This window comes from Sminthopsis crassicaudata, chromosome 4 (genome assembly GCF_048593235.1).
Source record: "Sminthopsis crassicaudata isolate SCR6 chromosome 4, ASM4859323v1, whole genome shotgun sequence".
Taxonomy (NCBI): Eukaryota; Metazoa; Chordata; class Mammalia; order Dasyuromorphia; family Dasyuridae; genus Sminthopsis; species Sminthopsis crassicaudata.
The window spans coordinates 276007497-276032210 of NC_133620.1; the positions used below are offsets into that span (position 1 = coordinate 276007497).

The following is a 24714-nucleotide window of genomic DNA, read 5'->3' on the forward strand; positions in this document are numbered from 1 at the left end:
GTTCAGTATCAGTACATTAGCATTATCCAAGAGGGGTTATTAGAGGAGGTGCATAAGGAAATCAGATCTGGAGAGGGAACCTGAGATAGTTTTTGTCTGTCTTAAGATTGCAAGGGGGGCAGCTAGGCGGTGCAGAGGATAGAGCACCAACCCTGAAGTCAGGAGGATCTGAGTTCAAATCTAGTCTCAGACACTTAACACTTCCTAACCATGTGATCCTGGGCAAGTCACTTAACCCTAGCCTCAGAAAAAAACAAAAACAAACAAAAAGATTGCAAGGTCCATCTGTGCATACCCTCTGGTCCATCAGAGTCTCTACTGAGTCTACATCCCAAAGAGATCATAAAAAAGGGAAAAGGACCTACTTGTGCAAAAATGTTTGTGGCAGCCCTTTTTGTAGTGGCAAGAAACTGGAAATTGAATGGATGCCCATCAATTGGGGAATGGCTGAATAAGTTATGGTATATGTATGTGATGAAATATCATTCTATGAGAAATGATCAGCAGGATGAATGCAGAGAGGCTTGGAGAGACTTACATGAACTGATGCTATAAGGAGTAGAACCAGGAGAACATTGTATACAGTGGCAACAAGATTATGTGATGATCTACTCTGATAGGCATGGCTCTTTTCCACAATGAGGTGATTTAGGAAAATTCCAATGGACTTGTGATAGAGAGAATCATCTTCTTCCATATAGAAAACTCAAGGGACTGAATGTGGATCACAACATAGAATTTGCACCTTTTTTTGCTTGCTTTTTTCTTTCTTTCTCATTTTTTCCCTTTTTGATCTGATTTTTCTTGTGCAGCATAATAAATGTGGAAATATGTATAAAAGAATTGCATGTTTTGTATTGGTCAACCTGCCATCTGGGGGGGGGGAGAAGGAGGGGAAAAACTGGAACAAAAAGTTTGGCAATTGTCAATGCTGTAAAATTACCCATGCATATATCTGGTAAATATAAATTATAATGAATAAAATAAAATAACTCAAAAAAAAAGAATTGCATGTTTAACATATATTGAATTACTTGTTGTCTAGGGGAGAGGGGTGGGGAAAAGGGAGGGAGAAAAATTTAGAACACAGGGTTTTGCAAGGGTGAATGTTGAAAACTATCTTTAAATATATTTTCAAAATAAAAAGCTATAATTAAAAAAAAAAGATTTTGAGGTCCTGAAAATATTTGGTGTACAAGCGACAATGAGGATGAACTCCTGGTCACCATCATGATTTGAGCTGGTCAAAGGGAGTGCTACCATGAGTTAAGATTTCTACCATCTTCACTTGATACTCTCTTTCCCAGGGTCTGGCCAATTCTTTACCCCAGTGTTGTGTAGCCCTCCCCCCTCTCCTTCCATTCAGCACTTTTTAAGCACCTACTATGTGTCTTGCATCATGAAAATCTCTGGGGACAAAAAGATAAAAATGAATCCTTTTGATCTATCTTTTATGTCTCCCTGTCTTTTAGTTTCTCCTAGCCTCAGTTTTCACCCTGAGTGTCATTTGCCATCCATGTCCTAAAGTTTTCAGCCTCTTCATCATTCCCCAAAGCAGAGCACAAATGCTCTACTTTTCCAGCCTGAATAAATGAACTCATACAGTAGGTTCAGACTGGGGCAAAAGTGGAGAGATCCTGGGCATCAGGACAGTCTGTGCTGGGTGCCTTTTCTGCTGCATTTCCTGGATTACCTGGATTTCTTTTTGCAGGGCATGGAGGACAGGAGACAGAGGGTTTTAGGGCCAATGGCATCCACAGTTTCTGGAAGCCTAGATGCAGGGACACTGACCTGGATCCAAGGTTGACTGCCTATGAGGGTCGTTTTTCTCTAGTGATCCTGCCTGGGTCAAGGTCCTAGCACATTCCAGCAAAATCCTTTCTCTTGCATTTTAATGCCTCAGATTTCAGTATCCTTTTCCCCTCCTTTCTTCCACCCCCCACCATTCCTCTGGATTTATTTTCCAGGTCAGTTGTTTTTCCAGTGAGGCATTTTACATTTTCTTCTATTTTTTCTTTTTTGATTTTATTTGACTTATTCTTTATGTCTCATTGAGTCATTTACTTGCATTTGTTAAATTCTAATTTTAGTGAATTATTTTCTTCAGTTAGATTTTTTTTATCTTCTTTTGCATCTGGCCAATTTAACTTTTAAATGAGTTGTTTTGTTCATTGGATTTTTTTCCCCCAATTCACCAATTCTAATTTTTTAAGGAGTTGCTTTTTTTTTTTTCCATTTCACCAAATATATATTTAAGAAGTAGTTTTCTTCAGTATATATATATATATATGTATATATATATGTATGTATATATATATGTATATATATATATGTATGTATATATATATGTGTATATATATATTTTTTCCATTTCACCAATTGTATTCTTTTTTTTTTCACCAATTGTATTCTTTAACGAGCTATTTTCTTCAGACAAATTATGTTTTCTTTTTCAAATTTTCCTGTAAAGGTCTCATTTTTTTTCCCCATTTTTCTTCTCTCTTTTAAGATCCTTTTTGAATTCTTTCAAGAGAGCCTTTTGAGTTGAAGACCAGTTTATATTCTCCTCTGAGGCTTCATCTAGAGGTATTTTGACTTTAATATCCTCAGGGTTTGAAATATGTTCTTCCTTGTCTCCATAATAGCTCTCTATGGTCAGAGCTGTTTTTGGTTTTCTGCTCATTTTTAAAGGTTGAAGTCTGCTCCTAAAGCAAAGGGGAGATTGTGTGGAGCTTCCTCTACAGGGCAACAGGGTTTTACACTGTTCTGGGGCTGCTAGTTTCCTCCCTGTGCTGGGTGCCCAAGGACCCCTTGTTATTCTGGGGTTCAGGGAATCCCTATTTGTCTTCTGTAGTTGCATTGGAGGTCGCACAGCTTGCCTGCTGATCCACTGGCTTCTGAACCAGGACAGAGTAGCCAACATTTTGACTAAGAGTTTCCCACTTGATCCCCCCCTTTGCGGGGGAGAGGGGACCTTCCTGGCCATCCCTGGGCTGCAACCCCTTCTGACCAACTGAGAACTCTTCCAAGATATCTTATGCTGAAAATTTGTTACACTACAAATATTGTGAGTTCTGTCACTCCAAAATCTACCCAGAAGCTTGATCTAGTGCTGGTTCTGAGAGAAACCAGGAAGGACTCAGGCAGAGTCCTGTCTAGTTTCCACTATCTTAGCTCCATCCTCTTCCCACCATTCCAGAGAATTTATTTTTTGCCCCAGTCCTTTCAAACCCAGGACCTCCAAGGTAAGTAGAGTCCTTCCCACCCCCAGCTTTCAGCTCAGATCTCTTTCCTCCTAGTCCTCCGTCACTTTTTGGCTACCCTGCTTCCTTTCAGCCTTTCCTCAGGTCTCATTCTCTGCCTGGAAGTGCCAATCCTGGGTCCAAGTTTGAGCTGGTCAGTTTACTGGTTGTGAAATATTGGGTAAACTCTGATGGTTTTCCCATCCCCAAATGAGAATATTGATATCTCTCCACAACAGCATTCCTAGAAAGACACTTTGTAAACAGAAAAGTGCTGTGAGCTATTATTATTATTATTATTAGAATAACTGATAAGATGATGATCATGATGATCAGTTGATGACTCTGAATGGACAGCCTCAGTAGTAAGGTGGCATAATGCTTATGGATTCACTAGATCCAGTGGAAGGCCCAGAGCTTTGAACATGAAAAATAAATACAAATTATCAGTGCCTATCAGTACAGAACGTCATGGTAATTCTCAGTTCAATTAGATCAGCATTTATTAAGTGCCGACTACATACAAAGTACTTAGGTCCTGGGGATACCAATATGAAATAATAATGATAGCATTTATAGAAGGATAGCTCAGTGGTACAGTAGATAGAGCCCAGAAAATGGGGACACACTAGAGAAAGAAATGGCAAGCCACCCCAGTATCATTGCTAAAATAAAATTGAACAACCGCATTTGCAAAACATTATACAAATATCTTATTTTATCTTTGCAATAATTCTGTTGAAGTAGTTACTGTTATCCCTGTTTTATGGATGAGGAAACTGAGGCTAAGAAAGGTTAAATGATTGCCCAGATTTATATAGCTACTAAGTATCTCAAGCTGTATGTGAATTCACATCTTCAATGCTTCATCCATTGTAACACCAACCTATCATAGGAAAGTGAAAAACAATCTTTGCCCTAAGGAACTCGTTATATTCTGTTCTCAAATTGTGGGACCAATCAGTCCTAAGTTACCTATAAGATCATAAGATCACGATGATGTAATAAGGACCATGTCTCGTGGAGGGTGGGTTACCTGGCTCAGGGAAATTCCTAAAAATGATCCCCACCCACTTGAATCTCTGTTGGGAAAGCTATCTGGTTCCCATCGGAATCTCCCACTCCCAATTGATCTGATTAATCACTTTGGTCTGGGCAACAATCACCATTCTTTATTAAATTGAAAATTAGCCCTTAATCTCCTTACCCTCAAACCACTGAAGGCTAACAAAAGATGAGCCTGAACTCCAAATCTTTGTAATTCCTTTCCAGATTTGGCCCACTGAGGAAGTTGTTTCTCAGTGTAAACTCATCTTTGCTAAAAGCCTACCTTTGCTAATTCCTTTGAAACTAGCCCCCTAGAACTTGTTTTTCAGTGTAATAAACCCTTTATTTATTTATTTGCCAAAAATCTAGCCTGCAGTTCGGAATTGTGAATTCTTTTGCAAAAAACCGCCACTGGCCTGGAGATCTTTCACCCCTCGTTTCTCACACCTCACCAATGAGATTTAGAACAAGAAGATATAGTTCCATATTCATTTTACAATTAAGGACACTGATGATGTCACACAGTCCAAAAGGGATCTCAGAGGGCATCTGGTCTAACCTATTCTTCAATTCTTTAGTTTTTTAAAAAAACATTTTGTTGATTTTTGTCCATCTTTTCCTTCCTTCCTTCCTTCCTTCCTTCCTTCCTTCCTTCCTTCCTTCCTTCCTTCCTTCCTTCCTTCCTTCCTTCCTTCCTTCCTTCCTTCCTTCCTTCCTTCCTTCCTTCCTTCCTTCCTTCCTTCCTTCCTTCCTCTCCCTTTTGCTCCCTCTGTTCCTTCCTTCCTCTCCTTCCTCTCTCTCTCCTCTCTTCAAAACTGTGCCTTTTAAATGATTACCCACCATGTCTTCCAGTGATCTTCCTGCTCTTCCAATGACACCCCAGTCCCTCAATTCCCATTCCACCAAAGAACCCTGTTTTATAACAAATCAGTAAAGTCAGGGGAAACAAATTTGCATATTGACTTTCTTTGGTAATATATATCTAATTTTGCACTTATCAAGATTTGGGAGTACCTTTATTCCTGGGTCTCACACTTATTTCTCTCACCTTCCTTGATCCCAGAATCCATCCCAAACAGCTAAATTGATGGAAAGACCTACTTCCCAATAGGAATATTCTCCCCCTCCTTGCTTCCCACTCCTATTCTCTTGGCCTCAGATATCTTATAGTTCATCCAAGGCAGAGTTTGGAGAAGACCTGATACCACTAAACATACTCTTTCCCTTTTCTTTCCTCCATGCTCCCCTTACCAGGATGCCCAGAACCCTTCAGGACCACTTTCACATGTCTTGGATGAGATTAAAATGACTAACTCAAATAGAGGACCATCTGGCCTTGATATTCTCCCTACTTCTATATCCTAAAGACCCCAATTCTCATAGACTGATGGCCACTGGGCCTTGCCATCCATCTTACAGATTAATTTAGTGTATGAGTAACTGGACAGCAAGGAAAGTAACACTTTTTCCAATTGTGTCTCCAACACTTAGCACAATGCTTGGCAAAAAAGTAAGCACTTTTAAAAATGCTTTTTCATTTATCCACCTGTAATTATCACTTCCCTGCCTAAAGACAAAACATGTTTAGCATTTATGCTCTGGAGTCACTAGTGGTCACTGTATTAATTAGAGTTTTCAAGTCTTTAACTATTATTTTCTTAGATTTTTCTAGCAAATCAGAGTGAAGAAATCCGCTTATTCTCTCTCTTTTTCAGGAAATGCTAAAAAGACTCATCCTGGGAATTTAAATTCCCAGATTGTTTTATTGCCATAGTTAAGACAATCATGATGTACCTATACTGCCTCAATTAGCATTTTTAAGATACTTATGATAGGAACTCAGGCTTTCCCAGACTGCTTTTGTTAGTATTTTCAAGGCAGTCTCAATATCTCAAAATACAACCTTGTTTCCACTTTATTTCCCTTCCTTCCCTGAGAAACCCCCAAAACTATATTTCCCTCTTAAAAGATGTGCTCATGATGAAAAGCTTTGTTTGAAAAGTCCTTTTCAAGACTAAACTCTTATAGTGTCTCATTCTCTCTTTATAGTGTCTTTTCTTTAATAGCTTTTTTTCCTCCTTATTATAACTAACTCTGGTTAGTCTGTTAAACTCCTCTATGGATTTAGCCTGCCAGTCAATGGCATGAGGTCTCATGCAATATGCCTTTAATGGTTTCATCCAAACTCCTTTCCTTACTAATCCCATTGCTTTCCCAAATCTATTTCATATTTACCATTCTTGATGCCTATTTTGCCTCTTCATTTTGTCTGTAACCTTTCCTCATAAATAAATGTCCTTTTTTGACAAAATAAAATAAATATTATTTTATATTATAGTGGTCATCATGTGAATTGTTCTCCAAGTTGTATTCATTTAAAATTGAAACAGTTTATCTAAGTCTTAACCAAGTTTCTCTGAAGTTTTCGTAATCATTATTTTTAAGGCACAATAATATCTCATTATAGTCATAGGCTATGATTTATTGTTATTCTTTCATTCTCCCCAGTCAATGGGCACTCACTTCCCTCCCCATTCTTTGTTACTGTAACTTGTGCTTCTATCTGCCCTCTTTCTGCCTTTGCAGTGTTTGCCCCAGGACGCAGGGTGATAACAGAGAGAGAAGAAGACTGGCAGAGCAGTTTCTGATGACCCTGGCACTTTAAAGGGTTATTGCCCTTCTGGGATCCCTTCACTGGGGAGCTCAGTAAATTTGTCCTGGCAAAAGAGAAGTCCTCTGAGAGAAGAAATGAGAATGTGTATATTGTGGTGTATAAGATTGGCTTCCTCTCTTCCTTCTGCTGACCTCCAACTTGGATTTCTTGGACTCATTAGGGTGAGCAGCTGGCCCCTGGGGACACATGAAGGAGCACAGAAAACTTGACCAGCAATGCACTGAAGCCACAGTGCCCAGAAAGCAAGACAGCCAGGAATTAATACTGTGGAAGAGGTTCTGATCCTGAGAGTTGAGATAACCAAAGACTTGAGGTAAGAAGATTTACAGCTATTGACTGGTAAAATGAGAGAAACTGATTTTCCTTACTGTCTTCCCTACTTTCCCTTGATCCTAATCCAAAATCTTGAAATAGGAGATAGCCTCTTTCCTTCTTCCTTTACCACTAGTTGTTGATATGTGTGGCCAGGAAGTCTCCTAGGATATATATATATATATATATATATCCAAAGATCTGAAAGAATCACCAGGAGATAACATATATTTCCATATAGGAGTATTTGGTATATTTCCTTTCCATTTTATTCTATGCACAATAGACTATGTGGCCACAATATGATAAGTCCCTACATCTTGTAAATTCAGAAGATTCTGATTAGAAAGAGGGCTGTCCAAAGTGTGGTCTCATTAGCACACTACAAATAGTAGATTTAATCTTTTAAACAATATTCCACTTCATCTCCTAGACTGACTTTGGACCAGGCCATGAAGGAGAAAAGCGCTTTCTCTGTCTCTCTGTCTCTTTCTTTGTCTCTGCCTTTACCTCTACTGCCCTCACTCTTTCTCCTCTCTCTCTTTCTCTCTCTCTGTCGCTCTCTCTTTGTCTCTCTTTCCCTCTTTCTCTCTCTGTCTCTCCCTCTGTCTCTCTCTTACACACACACACACACACACACACACACACACACACACACACACACACACATTCACTCCTGAAAAAGAGTAATAGTCTACTATATTGGTAACTCAAGTGAAGTTCCAATTTGGAACTCTCTTGCTAGATAATTAATACAGACACATTGCTTTTTTGTAGGCTTAAGGACATCCTACGGAAAAACAAGGAGAACTCAACTACATAAAAAAGTAACTCTAAACCAGTGTGTGTGCATAATATTTTATTCTTTTTATTGGCCACCTTGAATTAGTGACATCTCTGAGTCAGAGGGTATGCAGAGTTTTATGACATTTTAAACTTTGGAATTCTCTCTACAACTGGCTGTCCAACCTCTACTTGAAGATATCTAGTGACTGGGAAATTAATATTAATTTAATTTAATATTTATTTACTTATTATTGATAGCTACCTTTACTTTTGGACAGCTGAAATTGTTAAGTTTTTTTCTTTCACATCATGCTTATTTGCATAATTTATTGAAAAAAATTTTAAACTTACTCTCCTTACTCTAAGGAAATCAGAGGAATTAGAGTGAATATTAAACAAAAAGAGAATAATATTTCTCTGACTTTGAGAGAGGGACATTGAAGTCTACTAGTACAGCTAGATTCCAGTGAATGTGAATAATGAATCTGTTGATATTTGAATTCATAGTATTAGAAATTATAACCTTGTAAAATATGATAATTGTAAAATATGGGGTTCCAACCCAATGGAAAAGGCAATACAAATTCAGATAATGTGGCCATCTCAAGGGAGTGATTATTTTCAGCAATTTGGCCTTATTGTACTTCTTCTATGGGACCCTACTTCCATTGCTGAGATTTTTTTCCCCCTGAGAACCTCCATTTTGAGGAAGAGTCCCAGACTAGCCTGGACCAACATGCTCTTTCCCTAATACCTCTTCCTCTTCCACATGCCTTTTTAGCTTTCTTTTATGTCTTGTCTTCTCTATTTAGAATGTAAGTTTCTTGGGGAAAGGGACAGCCTTTCCTTTTAATTGTATTGTATCCTTAGCTCTTAACAACATCTGTTTTTAAAGGAATGGATGGTTAGTTGGATGAATAGCATTTAATAAGCATTTACAATGTGCCAGGAACTATGCTAAGCACAAACAAAAGCAGACAGTACCTTCCCTTCAAGGAGTTATCATTCTAGTGAATGTAACAGGTATAATGGAGTGGTGGCCAGTTTTTGTTTAAGACATCACTGGCATGATAAGTGGCACCAAGTAGGAGTTAATTGACAAGCCCTTTTCAGAAACAATGGCAATATTAATTTAATTACCATTTCCAGAGAAAGAGGTAGAAAGCAGGGAAGGGTGACGAGCAGAGGAGGGTGGTACCCACAAATCAGCAAGGTGTATAGCAAGGAGATGACTGGGGAAGAACCTGATGGAATATGAAGCATGGTCTGGGGTCTGCTAGGTTGTGGGGCCATGTTTTTTTTTGTCTGATCCTACCAGATGCTTCACATCTCCAAAGCAGGGTGAATAAAGAAACCCAGAGCATAGTCTGGGGAAGTCTGGTGATCAAGAGGCATCAGTAGCAAGATGGATGATAAAGGTATGTCAAAGTAGATGGTTAGGTGAGCAAAACTCTAGAGAATTCAAATATTAAAAATGGCTCAAGATGAATGTTGGAGGGGCTATGGGAAAACTGGGACACTGATGCATTGTTGGTGGAGGTGTGAAAGAATCCAACCATTCTGGAGAGCAATCTGGAATTATGCCCAAAAAGTTATCAAACTGTGTATGCACAGGTACCTTTGACTCAGCAGTGTTTCTACTGGGATTATATCCACATGTGCAAAAATGTTTGTGGCAGCCCTTTTTGTAGTGGCCAGAAACTGGAAAATTAACAGATACCCATCAGTTGGAGAATGGCTGAATAAGTTGTGGTATATGAATGTGATGGAATATTATTGTTCTGCAAGAAATGGCCAGCAGGATGATTTCAGAAAGGCCTGCAGAGACTTATATGAACTTATGCTTAGTGAAATGAGCAGAACCAGGAGATCATTGTACATGGCAACAATATTGTATGAGGATGTATTCTGATGGAAGTGGATATCTTCGACAAAGATGATTCAAACCAATTCCAATTGTTCAGTGATAAAGAGAGTCATCTACACCCAAAGAGAGGACTGTGGGAACTGAGTGTGGACCACAACATAGAATTTCTACTTTTTCTGTTGTTTTTTGCTTGAATTTTGTTTTCTGTTTTTTCTCTTTTTGATCTGATTTTTCTTGTGCAGCAAGATAGCTGTATAAATATTGGTATTAACATTTAAAAAATACAGATATTGGATTTAACATATATTTTAACATATTTAACATGTATTGAACTATCTGCCATCTAGAGGAGGGAGTGAGGGGAAGGAGGAGATAATTTGGAACAGAAGGTTTTGCAAGGGTCAGTGTTGAAAAATTACCCATGCATATGTTTTATAAATAAAAAGCTTTAATAAAATAAAAATAATAAAACAACCCCCCCAAAAAAAATGGCTCAAGAGACATACATTTAGACTCATGAGAATATGGCCTGTACAAAGATAGTCATAAATATAATGTAGGGAGTGGTGGGAGTAAGGGAGAGATCTGGGTAACATATCATAGGATGCTAGCTTTTACATAGCATAGTCTCCTGTTCTTTCACTGTCCTACTGTCTTCCTCTGGATATCCTTTAGGTTGTCAATATTCTACCAAAAATATGGTGTTCAAAACTGAACATTAGTCTCTAGATGTGGTCTGGTCAGTGCAGAAGAAATTGCCTCATTTCACCTCCCTCCTCTACCCCAGCTCCAAATCATAGCAAAATCCTTAAAAAACAACTCAAATCTCAAGGGAACCCCAGAGGACTTCAGTCATTTTATAGATGAGGGAACTTTTAGACTCAGTCAGAGAGGTTAAAAGCAACTTGCTCAGGTCAACTAGGAAATAAGTAGCAAGTCTGGGGTTTGAATTAAAGTCTTTGGAATTCTAACTCTGTATTAAACAGAATATATATATATATATATATATATATATATATATATATATATATATATATATATATATATATATATATATACACACATATGTATAGTGTACTCTGTGTGTGCACACAGACATATCATATATATATATATATATATATATATACATATATATATATATATATATGATATGTCTGTGTGGTTGTAAAATGTAAAGTTAAGCTTAGCAAGATTCTTCCTAATGTTTCTGATTTAATGATATGAGATATAATATGTTTACCCTCTCTCCCCTTTGGGTAGGTCAGACTTTCAGTGGAAGAAGACTTTTAGATGCTTGTAAGTCCTGACCCTAGAAACTGATAGAAAGGAACAGAAGATTCACTAGCTTTAGAATGAGAATGAGAGGGCAGCTAGGTGGCGCAGTGGATAGAGCACCAGCTCTGAATTCAGGAGGACCCGAGTTCAAATTTGATCTCAGACACTTAACACTTCCTAGCTGTGCGACCCTGGGCAAGTCACTTAACCCCAGCGGGGGGTGGGGGGTGGGGGGGGAGAATGAGGAAGAAACTTGGCTGCTAGCCTTGTCATAAAACAGGCTGAGAAATGAGAAATTATTATCACCATCATACCTAAGACAAAATTCCTGTGTTCCATAATTTATCAATGTTGTATCTATAGGTCTGCTTTTGTTTGGCTGGCTTTCCCTTCAGCATTAATGAAATTCTATTGACAAAAATACAACCTCTGACTTGTGAGACAAAGAGAAAAAGCCTTAGTGAAGAATAATGGCAGCACAGGGGTGCTAAATCTTTGGAGTAATTGTTGGATAAAGATTAAGATTTTTTTTAAAGAAAGAACACTCTTGATTCCACCCAAGGTTAACCAAGTTCTTGAGGCTATTCTCCTTGTACATGATGCGTATGGTTGCAGGAATAATGATAATGAGGTTGAGAAATTGGATGGAATTATAGGGGCAATGGGATAGAAGACGTGGGAATGAGGATGGGAATGGAAATTGGAGATTTTGATGATGGGAGTAGTGACAATAAGGATGGGCAAATGGGCAAATGGCCGATGGATTGTTAGGAATGGGGATGCTGATAGGAAAGATAAGGGGGATACTTATGAGGATGATGATGGCAATAATGATGGTAACAGATAAATAGAGAAGATAGTGATAGTGGCAAGAGAATTGTGAGGGGAAGGAATAATGAGGATGCAGCCCTCCCTCACTTAAATTCAATTCACTTGCATGTCATGGCATCTTCTCCCTGATATCATGATCTTCTTTAGGAACTAAGGACAAACAATAATCTCTGTGATTTAAGAGATGACAGTTATAAATGGAAAGTTGAAGGTGGTGATGATAGAGAAGTTAATGATATGATAATCAGAAACAGGGATGAAGGAGAATATAAAGTGTAAAAAGTAGGCCCTCTGATCACAGAACCATGAAAGGAGTCCCTAGGTTTGGAAATGGGTCTGGTCTGGACCTGGGCTGAATGAAAGACTGGTCTAAATCCTTTAAGCAGGTATTCCTCCCCAATTTATAAGCTCATCTGGCTCCAGCTACCTAGATAGTCCTTGATTCTCACCGCCCATTCTATCCCTTGGCCATCTCTATCCACCCTGGAGCCCTACCTGGTTAGAAAGATTCTGGGTATAGTATCTGGTCCATCCAGTCTTGTGGGGAATAGCAGTAGCAACTTACCTGGCAAGAGCAGGTAGGAGTCTGGTGGGAAGGTCCTGCTGCTATTTCAAGCTGCTGATAGCTGCAAGTAAATCTTTCCTACACACTTTGATCTCTTTTGAACTTCTCCCTAGTGCTCTTCTTTGTAGTTTCCTCCCTTTTGTGTAGGCTCAGTAGGCTCAGAGGAATTGGGGAAAAGAGGGAAGGAGAAAGAGGAGAGAAGGAGAGAGAAAAAAGAGAGAGGGGAGGGATGGACAGAGAAAGAGGAAGAGATAAAGGAAGAGGAGATGATTTGGGGAAAAGGGGAAAGAAGGATAAAAGGGAAGAGAAATAAGGAGAAAGGAAGGCAAAAAAGAGCAAAGAGAAGGAGGGAGAGGGAGAGAAGATGGAAGGAGGCGGAGAGGAGGGGTATTTCTCTGGGTTTCCTTTTTGTCATATGTAGCAGCCCAAGTCCAGTCTCACTCATCACATAACCTCTCAGAGCAAAACCTAGGGAAGGTAAGCAAAATTCTATGTATAACAAGGAACACATTTTATATTACTTCCATAAATGTACATATTTTTAATGCCAGAAAGTTTTGCTCTCCATAACAGGTAGGTATCAAATAAGTTAACATGTTAAATACTTTGCAAACATAAAGCGCTATACAAATGCTAGCTTTTATTAGTATCAGCAGTGTGTGTGCATGTATGTGTGTGTGTGTGTGTGTGTGTGTGTGTGTGTGTATGTCGCATATGTTCCAATGAAGACTGAGTGCTTCCAGAAGACAAGGATGTACCTTGCTCAGAGTATCCCAGTTCTGATTGCCTGTGCCTCAGTATCTCCAGTTCCTTAGTGATATGGGAATAGAAGAGAGATGGACTGCTGGGGAGGGGAATAGAGGGAAGGAAAGATGGCCTGTAAGTAATGGGGCAGACTCTCACCATGAATGAGTTCAGAGCAAAAAAACTAATACTCCTGAAGTCGTGAAGTTTGAAGACAGAGGGTGCTTCTTTCAGTACCCATTCCTGCTTCTCTTCCCATTCAAATGACTTCGTCAGGGGAATCAAGCCCAGTCTTAATCCTGGGAGTAGCTGTGTCTGGTTAGTGGGCCTTGTGATTCCTGAGAGTACGATGGAGTTGGGTTCTCCCAACCCTTTGGGAACAAGGAGGCCTGGGGGTGGGGGACAGAGGGAGGCACTATCAAGAGAGATATAGGTACTGAGTGTGGAGGTACAAGTCCTGGGCCAGGAGGACCCCTATGTACCGGCCTGATTGCATAGACTCTACGTGCAGGTCTGGTCACCACACCTTACAAGGGACACAGAAGGAATGGAAGAGATGCAGGCGGGACCTCGACTAAGCAAGGGAATGGATGTAGAAGGTGGAGACCCCAGAGGGGACCACATAAAAGGATATGGCCATTTTGGAATACTATTTTGAAGGCTGAGAAGAGACAGGATTGAAGTCTAGACAGTCATAAAGGCAGAGTTAGGAGGAGTGCAGCTATAGATTAGGTGATTTGCTCAGAGCCACACAGATAGTAAGTATCTGAGGTCCAGTCTGAACTTAGATGTTCCTAACATCAGGTCCAGTACTCTATCCTCTACACTCCCCTAGCTGCCCCACTAAACTGTCCTATCTTTGAATAGAGGCTCCCTTGTAGTCTGAAAGAAATACATTTAGTTCACCTGAAAAGAAGTCTGGCTGCACACAGCAAGGAGGATATCCCTTACTTGGAAATGTGGCACAAACTAAGAACATGCAGAAGTAAAGGAAAGATTCAGATGAATTGGAGAATGACAGATCAATAATCATCTTAGTAGAGAGGTGCTCCCTCCACTTATCCCATTCCCAATAATTCTCCAGGAACTATAAATTATGGATGAATTGGGAAGTGGATTTCCACATGGGGAGTTCCTTATGCTGATGAAATAAATCAAAGTTGAGATTATTTTTTAAAAGGAAAGAAATAGGGAAGCACACATTAAGGTAGCAAATTTACCTCTAGCCTTTCACCTCTTCACTGTCTTCCCTCCCCCATCCTAGGGCCCAAAACTTGTGGGCACTTTATAGTCATCTAGTTGGGTTCTGGAGCAGATAAAGAATAGACCCTGGGGCATGTGCCTCCTTTGCCCATCTTTGTCCCAAGTAGATGCCCTTACCTCCCACCCCCCTCCACAGATAGCCCTCTTCCAACTCGATTCTGAGAGTGCAATGAAAGCAGGGAGGACTGCCCAGGGTCCCTTCAGCAGTTCCCCTGCAGGGAAGGAGAGTCCAGGCCAGCTAAAAGGTCAACAGGCTTTAATGGCATGGCTACTTCCCTTCCAAGACCCGATCTAGTTATGACAGTGGCTTGGGGTGGGTTGGAGTGGGGCTATGCTGGGACGGGCATGGGCCATGTTGGCGTTCCAAGGCCAGGGGCAGGGTAGGGCAGGGCAGGGCCAGGCAGGTGGGACAGAGGCCATGCAATGACTGTAGGCAGTGTGAGTGTGTGTGTGTGTGTGTGTGTGTGTGTGTGTGTGTGTGTGTGTGTTGGGGAACTGTTACATTCTGTTTGGCATGTAAACATTCTTCCGTGGCTTCTTCAGCAGAACGTAGAGACTGGAGGAGGGTGGCTAAACCTTCTCCCAGATCCAACACATCCCTAAACAGTGGTGGCTGAGAAGGGCCCGGGAGCCTATCTGGACCCACCTCCCCTTGGAGTGGGGGGCTTTAGGCTAGAGACCCATCCTTTGAATGTCGGCAGAGTTGTCTGGCCACACAATCTACCATCCCCTAGGTGCATGGTGGGGCCAGCCGGGCCCAGGTGGGTGTTGGTGAGGGGTCCCTTCTTTTCTGGGGAGGAGGGGACTTGAAGAGGAAATCCCATTTCTGAGTTTAAAGCAGGCTTGCTCTTCCTTCTGAAAGGCATATGTGTGATGAAGGAAAGGGGACAGAGGGACTCTGAACTGGGGAGACCTCATTGGGAGGGAGGAGTACCAGGGAAGGAGGGGATAGGTACTGATTAGACCAACCTTGTCAGGATACGTGTATTGGGGGCGTAGAGAGATACCTGGGGAGAAGCAGTAGTCAGGGCTCTGCTGGGTTTTTTGAAAAAGGGAGACAGAAATGTTTGCTCTGGATCCTGGTGGAGGAGGGAGAGGGCAAGTGGGAAATGATGGCCAAAAGCAGCCCCCTGATCCCTTCCCTCATGCTCCTTGTGACATTCTGTGTTGCTGAAACCTGAGGTCAGTGGGAGGGATAGAGTGCTAAGGATGCTTGAGTTTCTCATCTCCCATTCCCTTCCACCCCTAAAAGACTTGGGTATATCTGACAGTTCACATTCCAGGTGAAGGAAGTCAGCAGGTATCTTAGGGCTCTCTCAGGCTCTTCCTCTCTTCCTTTAAGAATCTGATCTATGTAGACTTTGGCCCCAAGGTGGACCTTACATTCATATTTGAGGTGGCAGCAGAGGAGGTCATAACCCTACCCCTCTAAGACTTTTGGATTGTCAATCAGAGATGCTTTAAGCGTATGTGAGAGGGGGGTTGGCACTACCCCTCCCTCTGCCAAAGCCCTAGGCCTGACATAATTCTTTGTGCCATGGTACTCGGGTCATGCTCCCTATTCACCAATCTAGAAAGGTATTGGGACCAGGCTGGGCACTGGGTGGGAAGATCATTGGGGAGGAGGGAGGGAGATTCCTGAGTGTCCTGGATCAGCCACATTTTTCATTAGGATTATTCTGCCTCAGACTGGGATAGAAATGCCCCTCTAAAAGGCAGGTTAAGGTGACCTTCCCAAGGTTCCTTCATCTACATCCCAGGGAATGGGCTGACCAGGATGTTACCTTACCCAAGGGTATCTAATATACAGGTACTGGGCCAAATACTTGCCAAATTGGTTGTAGTCCCTTTAAAAATGGCTGATTACTGATGGCTGATGTGGAAGCTGTGGCCACCTATACCTCCTCTCGATCCTCTTCTTAAATCTGAGCTCCCCCCGGGCTCCGAAGATGCACAGGCCTCTTTTATAGACCTAAATTGGCACCAACTTGGTGTTTCGGGTGGTCCTGCCCACCACTTCCTCCCTGCCCCTGGTGCCAGGCCTGGTGCTCAGACCCACCGGAATGACAAAACCAGCCAAGATGGTCTAGCTAACAGCTCCTTGGAGCATCCTTCCTCCCAGGCCTTTTCTCTCCCACAGTCTGAGGGTAGGGCCGAGGGTATGGGGCAGGGGTCACTTGCCGAAAACAGGGCAAGCAAACAAGAAGGAAGGACAAGAAGGAGACAGGGATCTCCAAGAAGGAAAAATTTAAGAAAAAACCACTCCTGGAAGATGACCATTTCTGCTGGGGAAGGACAAGAGAACCTGACTCCCCAGCCTTTCTCTGGCTGTCAGGGTTCTCTAGTACAGATGGACCAGAATATTAGAAAGTTCCATCCCTGGAGGGAGGGAAAGCCTGGGTTTGCCTTCTCTCCTACACTATTCCTTCTTTCAAGGAAAGAAGACGTGGGGGTCCCCGGGGCTTCTGCATTTCTCTCTTGAAGATGAGATACAATACCAGCATCCTGCCTTGACCTTGACCCTGGCTCACAGAGCTCATAATACTATTCTTCCAAGACCAGGATGGGGCACACTTGGGGAGAGAGGAAAGGGGGTTTGGGAACCTCCACAGCACTCCCCCTTTCTCAGTCTTGATTTTGGAGCAGAGGCCTGGCAGGGAGCCCCTCTCCTCTCTTCCCCAAAGCACCTGCCCCATTCAGTGGATTGTCTGAACAGTACTACAGGCTGGATGTAAGGAGGAAGAGCGGGGTGGGGGAAAGGAGCATGGCAGGAGAGAAGAGGAGGTTACCTTCTTTTTGCCTGGAATTTCCCGCCAGCTGAAGGTAAGATCCCTGCCCTGAGACACCTCATGCACTAACTAGGACAGGATGAGGTAGCCCCGGTTGGACCAGACCTGTCTAAGTGGGGGGAAAGCCGACTTCCCTGTTCTCTCTCCAGGGGCAGGGTGGGGTTGGATTAGGGATTAGCTCTCTTTGTGGCATCTGGGGGCCTCCCTGGCATTCAGGGCACAGGGGGAGCAGAAAGCCAGGAGTGAGAGGATGTGATCAGGTCCACGATCAGGCCAGCCTGGGGACTGATGGGACCCTCAGCTCTTCAAAAGAGCTACTCCTGCCCGCCTGGTGAGGGCAGAGGAGAAGAGGAAGGCCAGTCTTGACCTTCTCCTGCCCCTGCGCTCTCTATGGACAGCTCCCTCGGGAAGTGGGGAAGGGTGCCTGGGAAGGTGCCCCCCCCCCGTCCAGTCTCTTCTGTCTCTAGCACTGGGTTTGAGGCAGAGAAAATGGCACCAGGCTTGAGGGGCAGGATGGCCTTCCTGGAACAAGCAGAGGGGTGGGGGAGGGTCTGGGCAGGCCTGCTGGGTACAGTGTGCCCTCTCTCCAGACCTGTGGACAGGAGAGAAGAGGAGCATTGGTGAGCTACTTGTCATGCCCTCAGAGTCCTTAGTAGAGTGCTGGGCACCAAGGAGGCACTTAGTAAGTGTTTGTTGAATGACTTACTGAAATATTATCAAAATTTGGCTAGATTCTTCCCTTTCACCTCATCATCAGAGCATCCATCAGTTCTGAAAAATTAAAGGCGTGAGCATGATTTGGACAACTGAGAGAACCCTGCTCACCACTCTACCTCACTGCTGCCTCCCACCCGCAGACACGTAATATATGGGTGTGTATATTCATGTGTATATACATATATATGCATAAATATACATACATGTTCTCTACACCTGCAGAAACTCAAGGTCAGGAACTCCTGCTACCAATACCCAGCTACGTTAGTCTTTAGAAAGTCTCCTAGAACACAGAGAATGGACAAGATGACTTGGCCAGGGCCGCCCAGCCAGATGGATCGGAGGATAGAGTGGAACCTAGGCTTTCTTGACTTGTACCTAGGAGGTGCTTTAACAAGTGCATGTTAAATTGGGTAGTCTTCAAATCTAAGAGTTAATATAGACAGTACAGGAAGCAGTACTTTTCCCTCTCCACTGAAGGCAGACAGAGAGAGAGCTGTCCATTAGGCATACCCTAATATTTTTAATGGTATTTTCTGACTTTTTAAATTTTAAAATAAAGTTTAATTGTAAATTTTTAAAATTAGCTTAAATTTTAGTGTCCAGGTACATCCTAATGCCATAAAACTTGATATTTTTTGCCTCCTTTTAATTTTAATTTTTAAATAAAATTTGTTAATTTTTAAAAATTAAAGTAGGTTTTAAGGGTTTTTTAAGCTTATTTGATCAATAAAAATGGCTTTTATGATTGTATATTTGATAAACATTCATCTTTTAAAAGTTTCTGGGCGATATGTAACCTAATGAAACACACCGTGTACAGCTCTGTCAGCTACGCTGTGTATGGGGCGAGGAAAGGGTTAAAGTCAGACCACTGGATTGAGGGTCAGTTCTGAGCACTGGACTAGGTGACCGCAGGAAGGATTTAAATCTTTTTTAAGGGCCCATGCCAGCCTGAAGTACTCACCCCCAGAGCCAGGGCACAATCTGGTGGCTTCTCCTGGGGAGCTGCCTAGCTTCTGACTGCAGAGGCAGGTGCTAATGAAGCCCCCTTATTCTTGCAGGGGCAGGGATGGGGCAGAGTCCTACTGAGGGAGGATATGGCATTATCCAGAGCAAACCCCCTGCCTCTTCAGAGCCACTTTTAACAGACATGGAGCAGTAGCTGGGTCTTCTCTCCCCCCACCCTGCTTTCTCACTTCCTTTTTCTTCCCAGCCCCAATCACTCTCAGACACCCAGGGGAGCCCATCAGTCCTGCTCCCTCCTTCCTGGGGGAAAAGGTGTGCAGACTGGACTGGCCCCTAAGAGGCGTGGGGCCTGGCCCCCTTGAAGAGGGAATTCTCACTGCTGGGACTTGAAGCCTTCCAGGGAATGAGGAGGTTAGCAAAGAGAAAGCCAGGGGAGAGCATCTGTGGAGCGAGAAGAGATCCCCACCAGGGACAGAGAGATGGAGAGTGAAGCCATGGCTGGGGATGAATGAAGGGGAGGCCTCGGGGATGTCAGGGTCTATGAAAAAACTGGGGACCTGGAATTCGTGTGGCTGACCCCTTGCCACCCAAAACTCCTGGGTGGTCCCAAGACCAGTGCGCCCAGCAGGCTCCCCTCTGCTCCTGACTGCCACTAGAGCAGCAGAGGAGCCGGGAGCTTACTCCTCGGCCCAGCCCAGGTGCCCAGGGGCAGCAAGGATCTGAGGAAGGTAGAAGGCAACCAGGGAAGGAGGAGGAGCCGTGCCCCCACAGGCCTCCTTTTGCCCAGGAAGCGAGGGCTCTTGGCGGCTCACCAAAGGAATGGGGCTTACCTAAAAGGTGCCGACAATGTATGTGTGTGCGTGGATGCGTGCCTGCATGTGGGTGCTGGGGGGGAGTTGGTGGGCTGCTCAAATATCTGGCATGTAAGGCTGTGCTGGGGGGTTGCTCCAGTGTCACCGGCCAAGGTGGGGGGAGGGTGGGGGTGCCCCGCCGTACCGGATTGAGAGCTAGGCATCATTATCTGGCCCCGGTTTTGCCCTCTGAGGCCCCGGAGGCCCCCGCTCTGCCTTTGGTTGCCGGGCTGTAAGTCTGGAGTTTCCCTCTGGGTCCTTTCTTGGAGCCCCCTGGAGAGGGGGGCCCTTCAGGCTGCCCAGGCCCCAGAGTCTGAGGCTGGGCCCTGGCCAGGGGCGCTCCCCGAGGGAGGGTGCCGCCCGGCCTCGCCTGGTGGGAGGGAGAGGGACTCTCTCTCCGGGTCAGAGACTGGCTCCTTGGGGAAGCACTGAGATGTCTGGCAGAAGGGAGGACTGGGCCACGGGAGGGGGGGATGTGGCTGGGGCGGCGGGGACTGGCTCGGCTCGGGGCTGAGCCAGGGCTTGAGTGGGCAGGAGGTTGTTTGGCGCGGAGGTCAGTGGTGGCTGGAGGCCCAGGGGATCTCTGGAGCTGGAGCCTGTTAGGAGACAGAGGGAAGAGCAGGAAAGTGAGCATCTTTGGCATATGCCAGGAAACGGAGAAAGGGGTGATATTTCACATACAATTCTCAGACTTTTGCATTGAAAGGTATCTCAGGGACCATGTAGTCTCATCTTTTCTTTTCTAGGGGAGAAATGGCTGTGCTTCCACTCCTGCTATATCCTGTTACATTTTTCTATCACATCCATGCTCTGTAAAACTCCGTTATTCTGGTCTTTGGACAGTAGAACCGTACCCATTCTTGCCTCTATTCCCTGAGCTTCTCTTTCCATGATCCAGGCCACCTGGAACATGCTGGGCTCAGAAGCTAATAAAACACCCAGGTAAGGGTGTTCCCACTGGGGGCACCTGATGGGGCATTATTAGGAAGGACATTAGGGTGATAGAGTGTGTGCCCCAGGATAATCTGAACTTGCTCTTTTTCCATTTGGGGAGGGCTCAGTCATGACCTGAAGTCACTGGACACTACCCTAAGGCCCGGCATCCTGGTGAGTCATTCCATCAATATATCCTGAATCCTCATGGCTCACTCCATGGATTCCTCCAAGGGGATGGAGGGGCTCATCTCGGTTTATTTTGAGAGGAATCTAATTGTCTTCTCCCACAGGGTGCAAGCCCCTTGAGGACAGGGTGTGGTTCCTTTTTTGCCTCTGTAGCCCCAGCATTTTGGCATTTAGTAGGTACCTAATAAATGCTTATTGATAACTTGGTTAGTGCTGTTCTCTACTTCTAGGTGATTTCTTACTTTGCTTTATTTCCTTGTCTTTCCCTTGATTGGAGGGAATCTAATTAGCCTGTGATTCCAGAGGGAATAATATGGATCAAATGTCAAAGGCCTCCTCTCCTTCCCTTCTTTTCTCCAATGCTTCCTGACTGTTTGGTCATGACCTGCAATACTAAGATGGACTAATGAGATAGTTTCAGAATGCCCAGATAGGTGATCCCAAATTGGCTTGAGGGTGGCAAGAAATTCTGGGGCCAGAGAAGCCATTCTTTTTTGGGGGGCACAAGGGAAAAGAGCACCCAGGCCGTAAGAGACTCATAAGCAAAGTTAGTTCTCAGGAAACTTAGAGTAACTTAGAAGTAGAATACAATCCACTTGAACTTCTAATTATCTCACTTGGTAGTATCAACTCTGAATTGGTATATTCCTTTTTTTCTTATAACTAACCCCCTGGAAAATGCACTCTTTGGCTGGGAGTTAGAAAGTAAAAAGGAAGTGGGTGCTGGATTCCAACTATGGGAAGGGGGGAAGGTAATTAAGGACTGGAGACAGCTAATTTTTGTACTCTGAAGCCAGGCTCAGGGCCCAGGAAGCTGAGGGACTCAATCAATGTTTGATGAAGATTTAGGATAAAGGTTAAAATACTGAAAACAAATGGCAAAGGTCCCTTGGACAGGCCCCAAAAGAGAGATGGGTCCTGGAAAGATTTAATGAGTCCTAAAGCCTGAGATCAGCTCCTTCACATAGCCCTGCACTTGTGGGCACTGCACCTGCAAGAGGGAGGGATGAGGAATGGCACTATCTGCCCCTGCACCATTTATCCCAAAGTATCTCACCTGCTGGTGATGGCTGTGTCTGGCGATGAGACCATGCTGTTGGGGGCACCAGGGTGTTGCGTCCTTTGGGGACTCCCCCCGCTTTTGAGTTGTACTGGGGTGGGTGTCCTGACACTGACAGGCCGAGGGATTCGGCTCCTCGTGCCCACAGCCCGTTCCACCTTCCTGGGGGCCGAGTCATCTGAGTCATGGGTATCCTCCTCGGATCCCGTGCCAGACAGCGTCTCCGAGGCCCGACGCCGTTCCTCACTGGATGAAGCTGAGGATGAGGCTCCAGAGGCAAGCCGCAACAGGAGGCGGCCCTGCCTCTTCTCCATCACCAGGCGGGCGAGGTCAGGCTGCCGTGTCCGCTTACACCACCGTTCTTTGGCCGAGACTGAGGCTGACAGCTCAGAGCCTGTGTCCTCCTCAGAGAGGAGGATGGGGATACGGCTCCGGGGTCGGGAGCCAAGGAGAGCCTGGGATCCCGGGGCCACAGGGACTGTCTTCTCTGGGACCCCAGGCTCTGAATACAGAGTAGGCTCAGTTGGGATGGTGGAAGGCTGCCCATTGGTGGGGGCAAGGCCATTGGGCAGAGTGTCTCCAGCCACTTCTGAGGGCGTATCCCCAGGTAGTACCGATAGGGCACAGCTCTCTGTCTCTACTCCATCCGGCCCAGAAAGAATACTGCCATTTTCTAAGGGAACAGAGGGCTTCTCCTCAGCAATACCCTTCTCCAGGGTGGCCTCTGGGCCCAGCCCTCCATTGCCAAGGGTGGCTTCCTCAGGCCGAAGGGACTGCCCACCGGAAGACATAACATTGAGATGGGTTTTCTCAGCAATGTGCACAAAGGTCCTCTCAACTTTGGTGAAGGGTGAGGAGGCAGCCGCCACAACACCCCCTGGTCCTACAGCTGGTCCCACCCCAGTACCAGCCCCAGGGGGCTTCTGTTCAGACTTGAGGACAGAGGACAGTGTCCCTGGCTCAGACACATCCAGTTGGCTCCCTGTGGGGTGGGGCCGCTCATTCTGTGGGGTCAGGGCAGCCAGGGTGCCGAGGTCAGGGTCAGGAGCCAGGTCAGTGGTGACAGGTGACTTCTTCATGTCACCTGGGGAGAAGAGCACCAATGTCTTGGACCCCTCCTCTGGCTCTAGGTCCCCATCAGCCATAGATGCCCTACCCTTAGATTCTTTCTGGTCATCAGCAAGTAATGTGGATGGGGCTCCTTCTTGGCTCCTATCTGTACTCTTCTCACTCACTTCACTGCTGGAATCACTTCTCAGCCCTAGCACCTGTCCCAAAGCTGCTTCTTCTTCCTCTTCCTCTTCTTCCTCTTCCTCTTCTTCCTCTTCCTCCTCTTCCTCTTCTTCCTCCTCTTCTTCTTCCTCCTCTTCCTCATTATCCTCTTCCTGGCCTTTTCCGTTGACCTCTTGCTGGATGGAAGCTGGCACAGACTGACAAGGGGTGCTGAGGACAACATGGGAGAAGTCTACTGTCCGGATCCTATGCAGGAGGCGAGCACGCTCCCTGTAATCAGACAGGTCCTTTCTTGAAGTCCTGGTAGGGCAGGCTCAGGGGCACAGCCCTAGGGAGGCCATTCACCTCAAAAGGTGAAGACATTGAGAACACCTGCAATTGGATTCAGGGAGGACTAGATGAGTTATGAGAATTCCGTTCTTCCACCCACCCAAAGTATCCCAGCAATGGACCTCCCAAGACCTGCCTCCACTTAAGGACCAGGAGAAAGCCATAATCATCTATGTCTCCGTTGGGCCACATTTACACTGTTCCCACCCTAGTCAGAGGAATCAATCTAAATCATGTATACAGTCCTTATGTACTTAATCTATAAAATGAAGATAATAATAGCACCTTCTTCCCAAACTTGTTGTAAGGCTCAAACGAGACAGTAAATGTAAACCTAATACAATGTCATTGTTAGCTTTTATTATTACTATATGCCAGACACTATGACATTATTACTATATATCTAGACTCTAGGAAAAAGACTGACAGATTGGCAAAAAGCAGGTGCTTAATTAGGGCATCTGGGTGATCATCAAGTGATTAGAACACCAAGCTGCAGTCAAGAAGACATTTTCCAGAGTTCAATCTGACCCCAGACACTTAATGTGCAAACCTGGGTAAGTTACTTGACTCTGTCTGCCTCAGTTTCCTCATCTGTAAAATAAACTGGAGAAGGAAATGGCAAACCACTCCAGTATCTCTGCCAAGAAAACCCCTGTGAGATCAGGAAGAGTTAGGCAAGACTAAAATGACTAGATAACAAAAGTCACTTAATAAATGTTTGCTGAGTGATAAGATTAGTCTCTCTCTCTCTCATACCCTCCTTTCCTCCTCCCTCCCTTTCCCTCTTTTTCTTTCCTTTTTATTCTTTCTCTGTTTCCCACCTTAGCAACCCTAACCCTGGAGCATCTGTCTAGGATTCAAAGGGGATCTAAATATTAGGGTGACTGCTTAGCTATTGCATAACTAGATCTGACCAATAACTCAGAAAGGCAGTTTATGGCAAAGAAGGAAATGGAAACAGTTAACCTGGGCAAAGGAAGACTTACAGAGTGACTTGGGGTAGCCTTCATTCATTTGGAAACCTATCATGT

At 44.3% G+C, this 24714-nt stretch overlaps 1 protein-coding gene across 1 annotated transcript in view; it reads right to left on the bottom strand.

Moving 5' to 3' along the window:
• Positions 1–14848: 14848 nt before the first annotated feature.
• Positions 14849–24714, bottom strand: part of TTBK1 (tau tubulin kinase 1) — a 66710-nt gene continuing 56844 nt past the window's right edge. Inside the window, 3 exon segments of the mRNA XM_074310840.1 lie at positions 14849–20531; positions 22115–23640; positions 23642–23722. Coding sequence (XP_074166941.1) covers positions 20102–20531; positions 22115–23640; positions 23642–23722 — 2037 coding nt within the window. The 3' untranslated portion in view covers positions 14849–20101.